Below are 6,258 nucleotides of genomic sequence, written 5' to 3'. Positions count from 1 at the left end.
CTTTGATTCAGAGAGAGAATTGATAGGAAAACAGATAAAAGTGAGAAAATGGGAAACTTTAAAAGGAGGTAAGAAGTGAGGCAGAAATTAGCAGATGGAGACACAAGTCTGTCCCCACGAGTGGTTGGCTCATGAATGAGGGCTGCTTAAAACTCTGTGGGGGGAGATAGAAAAAATTAATCATTACACTTACTGTAAATATGTAACAGACCCAACCTGCTCATAAAACTCAATAAACTCCATTCTGCTCAAACACCCACAGGCACATGATGATGAGATACAACAGTACTAGAGAGTGGCCAATCAGTGACACCATCCAGCCTCAAACATCTTGGTCATGTCAGCATATAACTGGAACATAAATCAACTGAAATAAGAATTCCTTCAAACTGCACAGGCATCATACAATACATGCTTTTTCTTTGGGACATCTCCATGTTTTAGCATGCACCTGTTGTTCACTTCAAGAGAATAGGACACAACAATATGTCCATATTTCATGAGATCTAAATGTTGGTAAGAAGGAAACTGGTAAGAGTCCAGTCCAGCTCTGCCCTGATAATGTTCGTCTATGTAATTGAAAGTTTACTTAGCTACACTTAATTATTAGCCAATCCAGAAAATATAACCGAACACTTAAACAAAAACTTTTACTTTCATGGTAGGAGCCTACTATTATCCTTTCTATCTTATATGTCTATTATATTTTCTTTTTGTTAAATTCAGTGATCAGTGGTTTCTAAATCATGATAAGGTCGATTAAATATAGATTTCCGTGTTTTTTTTTTTTTTTTAGCCTACTACAGCTCCAAAGAGCGGAGGGGGGAGGGGGGAATCGCTATTCCGGACCCGCTCTGTTTGACCCCTGTGGGCTCCCGTACTGCTGAAGCGGTGTTGGCTGATGTGTGAGTAGCTAACTAATGTTGTTTTCACGAGAATAAGGGCTGAAATAACCTCTGGGAGGAATAAATTAACACTCCCCTTTACCTTAACTGGTAACATACAAACATACATTGACAGATTAAGTGAGAGAGAGCGGTGTGAGAGCTCGCGGTAGTTTTTAATCGTGATAGCCCGCGAGACTTAACAGCTAAGTTAGCTTTCGCAATTTGAACGTTAGCCACATTAATGCTAATTTTAGCTCCCAACAAAACGTTAGTTGTGATACTGAATAGCTACAACTAGACAACAAGGAAACTAAGTGTTTTTTTTTTTGTCAGACTGCTGTTCAAGGACATTGTACCTTTTGTTCACATTGTGCCCTGTGTTCACCACATTTGTATTATGGGCTAAAACAAAAGTCATTATCTGCATTGACTTCAGATGGTGATATAAGTTTGATGAACCGTTTGTTTTTGTTTGTTTGTTGTGTTTTACTTTCTGTAACTCTATCACAAAATGAAAGAAAAACGCCAATCTTGTTATAATTCACCATCATGTGTACAATCTGTTTCAGGTCAAAATGGCAGAGCTAACAACACTAGAGAGCCTTCTGGAAATGGGCTTTGACAGAAACAGAGCGTGAGTGACACAGACAGAAACTGAGCCTGTGTGACATGGTTTCTGGATATGAAACTGGATTTTAGTAAAAAATAAAACTCCTCTTGTCGTGTTGTGTTGATGTTTTCAGGGAGAAGGCGGTGGCCAACACAGGGAACCAGGGGATAGAGCAAGCCATGGACTGGTGAGCGTGACAGACAGAATTATCATCATCATACTTGTAGTAATTCCCCAGGTTAACAGTCCTTGGTGCCACAGCCCCAGTTTGTCAATCTCACAACAGTTTACCCCTGGTGTTTCCTCTGTGATGTGCTTTCCTCAGGTTAATGGAGCATGAGAATGACCCTGACATTGACGAGCCCTATGTGCCGCCCGTGGGAAACGTCCTGGCAGAAGGAGCAGACAGCCAGTCCAACGCAGAGGAGCCAAACCTCGCCGACACCGCTGAAGGTGACACATGATGATTCGAGACGATATACATTTGTCTACCACTAAGTATGGTCAAAAATGTATCCTAGTGTAGCTGTCCAGCGTGTCACTTTATTAATTGTAAGTTATTTAATTCACGTGATTAGACAGATTGAGACATTCCCATCAGATTTTTTATTTTATTTATTTATTAATTTATTTGAAAAGGGAAAGTGTACATTAATAAAACATTGTAAAAACAAATGTAAATGTACCCGAGTTAGCTAAGAGGCTAATATTCATCAGTAGTCTCTTTGCCTGATGTTAAAGGACATCCTATCAAAAGACAGCAACAATAAAATACTGCATAGGTAACACATTATATACACATTATTATATACATATTACGCAATTAAAAGACAATAACCACACATCCACTATTGCATCATGATTGATGATGATTTTATCTGCAAAGTGTTTCTTAGTTGAATTACAACATTAGGACAGTTGAATTTACCCGTGTTGTCGACATCCTTTAGTCACTTCCATAATGTGAAATTTTCATCTGTAACCAACACATTACATGTAATTAATCTGAAGTAAAATGAAATGTCTGTGACAGAACGTAGTCTAATGGTTAATCAGCTGATTGGTTTCTCTGACCCATTGGGGTTTTAAGGTTTGTGGCGATGAGGATGTAGATCACATGCGCCTGCGCAACCATTGCTTTGATGGTGGTTGAGGTTTACAGTAGGACATTTACAGTCCCACAAAGCAGTTATCTCTCCGTCCCTCCCTCTGTTTCTGTTTCTTTAACTTTCCGTTTGTTGTGGCTTCAGGTGGAGATATGATCGACGATGAGAATGCTCCGAATGGGAGGCGGCTAATGACCGAGGAGGAGAAACGTGACCAAGTCAAGAGGTCAGGGAGCACAAGTAGCTTTTTTTTTTTTTTACTGAAGAATGATGTGTAAATAGTCATTTCAGAGACTGGAAAAGTGAAAAGTCTCCTTTTTCAGGCTAGAGGAGCTGATGCGGGTGAAGCAGGCGGAGAGAAGAGAGCGAGAGCGGGCCGAGGAGGTGGAGAGAGAGAAGATGCGGAGGAGGACGGGCCAAGAGCTGCAGCAGATCCGCCAAAAACTGCAGGATGATGATATGAAGAAGCTCGCTGACATGCGCAGGAAAGAGAAAATGGAGGACAAAATAGCGAGGTAAGGCGTTTATCTGAGCAAGCAAAAGGAGATTCAGGTCATGGTTGTTGACTCTGTACAAAGACATGAACCAGTTTATCACGTTTAATCTGTATTAAAATGCTTCAGTAACTAAACAGTCCAAAGATGTTTCCACTTCTTAAAAGATATTTTCAGGACCTCCTTATGAAATATATTCAAGGAGACCTCAGAGAAAGTTTTAGAATAAAGCCAAAAAGGTACCAACCTAAAAACCAGACAGAACTTTTTTTTTTATTATACAGATCATTATTATTCATGAATTTCATAAGAAATATCAAAAGATGAGAGCCATAATGTGACATGACAAATATGCAAATAACAAAATATGAACAGACATCTGCCTTAACTTCTGTAATTTTCAAGTCTGTTGAACTGTATTTTTAATGTTACTTGTATTTGTTCCTGTCAGGCAAAGGGTTAAAGACAAGATAGCGCGAGACCGCGAGGAAAGAGCACAAAAGGTAACGTTATCAATGGCGTAGTTCAGTTTTCCTTTTGTCTTCGTCACTTCCAGTTTCTTTGTAATCTCACCTCTGTTGTTTCCAGTAATTTAGATGAGTGTGCTTTTCTTCACGTCTAGTTTGGAGGTGGAGCCCCCCCGAGCACGGCCGCATCATCCCAACCTACTCAGCCCAGCCCCTCGTCGCCCACCAGCCAGGGCCCCCCGCCCACTAAGAAGGAGTATGATGAGTCCAGGATACAGGTGCAGGTCTCATCCATCGCCCGCTTCTCCTCTCGTCTTCCTCCACCCGCAGCTTCCTGACTCTTCCGCTGTGTTTTTACAGGTGCGCATGCTGGACGGCACTACCATCACAACGGTTTTCAAGGCCCAGGAGCCGCTGGCGGCGGTTCGTGTCTATGTGCAAATGAACGGCAACACGCCTGAGGGTCAGGACTTCACGCTGCTGTCGCCCTACCCACGTCACGTCTACACCGAACTGGACATGGAGAAGCCCCTGAAAGAGCTGGGTGAGCACTGGCTTTAAGAGGAGTGATACTAACAAAGAAATTGTGTCTGAGGTTTAAATCCAGGGATTAAATCCAGTGCAGTTGGATAAGAGTTAATAAACCTAGCTGTAATTGTTCAGATGTTATTATCTGGATAAAATATCCAGACAGAGATGACTACATATGTCGCACCAGATGTAAACAGTCAGGAGAATATGTACCTGATGAAACATGGAGATTATTATAACCTTTATTTAAACTCGACGATATATCGAGGAAGCAACCTAATTTACAATGTAGCCGAGACAAAACATAAAACATTTGAAAAATACAATGAACATATCAGAAATACCAAAAAGTAAAGGTGACAAAGATGTATTGAAAACAGAGAAATCTAATTAAAAACAGGAGCAGCAGTTGGAGGTAAAATAAGATGCAATTATGGATTTAAGTTGTCCTAATGATAAAAGTGTGGTAAGTTTCAGATGGTTCAAATTCAGTATGAACAGAAGGAACCTGCAGTGTGAGCCAGTCCTCTGAGTGTGTATGATAGAGACTTGCATTAAAAGATAGTAAGAGTTAATATAGGATGATTAAAGACCAGTGAGGGCTGGATAAAATCCAATGTCCATCACACTTGTTAGACAGAGAGGGCCATTCAACTTTAGAATAATGTTATAACATCTTAGATAGTTCCTTACATTTATTCTCTGTATTCCTGAAGTTCAGGTACTGTACACCTGATTTGTCATCAAAATATCTTCTTTAGGAGCTATAATAATGCTTTATGAAACATATTTTCTCTGCTCAGACATTTTCAGACTGTATCTTAACATCTCAACACTGTATCCACTACTTTTGTGTCTTTTTTTCTTTTTAGGTTTGGTGCCTTCAGCTGTGCTGGTTGTTACCAAAAAGTGAGTCCCGGAGGATCTGCTCTGTGAGCCTACCTCACCACTTCCACTACATCACCATCAGATAGAGACGGATCCAGGAATGGAGGCGCCACCTTTTTTTAGTATCACTCAATAAGCCAGCTACCTGAACGAAAGCAGAGGTGGAGCTGGGGGCTGTGTTCAGACAATAGTTCTTAGTACGAACATGTGGCCTTTTCTGGGCTGATTCCACTGGGCTGTAGATTGGATTGACAGTGACCTTTTACCGAACAAGAACAAAGTGAAGATAGCTGGCTTCTGACTGATACTACTGCTTCAAGGAGCACCGCTCTTGGTTTCAGCAACACAATTACAAAAATGTTACAGAACAAATTTATTCAGTTTTAACCTGATCCTTAAATAGCAAAGAAAGCACCACAGGAGACCTACTTGATTGGTTCTGAAAGGGCCTTAAATTTAATCCCCACTATCTTCCTGATTTTGTGAAATTCTACTTTGCTGTTTTTTTTTATAAGTTAAAATATATTGACAGTTATGTCTACATAATCACCAAGAATCTACTTACAATAAAGCTGACTTGGAGAAAAACGATGATGGACTGGATTTTCTAAAAATATATTACGATGATCTGTATTTTTTTTTTTTAATTTCTCTGGGATTTGGCAAAATGGAGCATTAAGAAAAGCCAGTAAAGGGGAAAAAAAGAGCAAACTGAATCTTCATAATTGTGCAATTTTATGTGACATTGATAGTTTCAGACATTTTATTAACCCATGGGAAGCTGGAATTGGCTAAAAACATCTACAGTCCATTTGTCATGCACCTGGATGATTGATGAAATAAGATGTAAACATGAAAAAGTACAGGTGTAAACTAAAAAAAAAAAACCCAATGTCGGCTGAATTCCTTTTAGTTTGGGGGTTGTGGGATCGTTTACGTTTACATATTGTCACAACTTTATAGGACTGAGCCATGTGACACATCTGTGATAACCTTTAATTAGAGACACCTGTGCTTATCCCACTTTACGTCAAATAGTTTGTTGTGAAAACCTGAAGACTTGCTGGTTTCTAAAGCCAGGAGCTTTCACACGCTGTAGTGTCGACACCCTGGAGAAGCTGTGGACAAAAGGTTGACGTCATCATCACTTTTTAATGTTGATATGACACTGTTGATAGCAAACAGTTGCTTCTGTACACAACCGGGAGTTCGGGAACAACATAATCGTTCATCTGGAGCCACGTTTGTGTCCCAAGTGATGTCCACTGTCCATTC

General features: G+C 40.1%; 1 protein-coding gene across 1 annotated transcript; it reads left to right on the top strand.

Moving 5' to 3' along the window:
* The first annotated feature begins 833 nt into the window (after nucleotides 1-833).
* Nucleotides 834-5,672, top strand: ubxn1 (UBX domain protein 1). Its single transcript, XM_083980597.1, has 10 exons — nucleotides 834-905; nucleotides 1,457-1,521; nucleotides 1,631-1,684; nucleotides 1,823-1,950; nucleotides 2,748-2,829; nucleotides 2,927-3,118; nucleotides 3,549-3,600; nucleotides 3,720-3,842; nucleotides 3,925-4,108; nucleotides 4,968-5,672. The coding sequence occupies exons 2-10, from the start codon at nucleotides 1,463-1,465 to the stop codon at nucleotides 5,006-5,008; spliced, it is 915 nt and encodes a 304-aa protein (XP_083836723.1). The 5' UTR covers nucleotides 834-905; nucleotides 1,457-1,462; the 3' UTR covers nucleotides 5,009-5,672.
* The last annotated feature ends 586 nt before the right edge of the window (nucleotides 5,673-6,258 follow it).

Source organism: Trachurus trachurus (genome assembly GCF_905171665.1).
Source record: "Trachurus trachurus genome assembly, chromosome: 10".
NCBI classification, from domain to species: domain Eukaryota; kingdom Metazoa; phylum Chordata; class Actinopteri; order Carangiformes; family Carangidae; genus Trachurus; species Trachurus trachurus.
The sequence above is the reverse complement of the archived record's forward strand: the minus strand, read 5'-3'. Positions and strand labels throughout refer to the sequence as shown.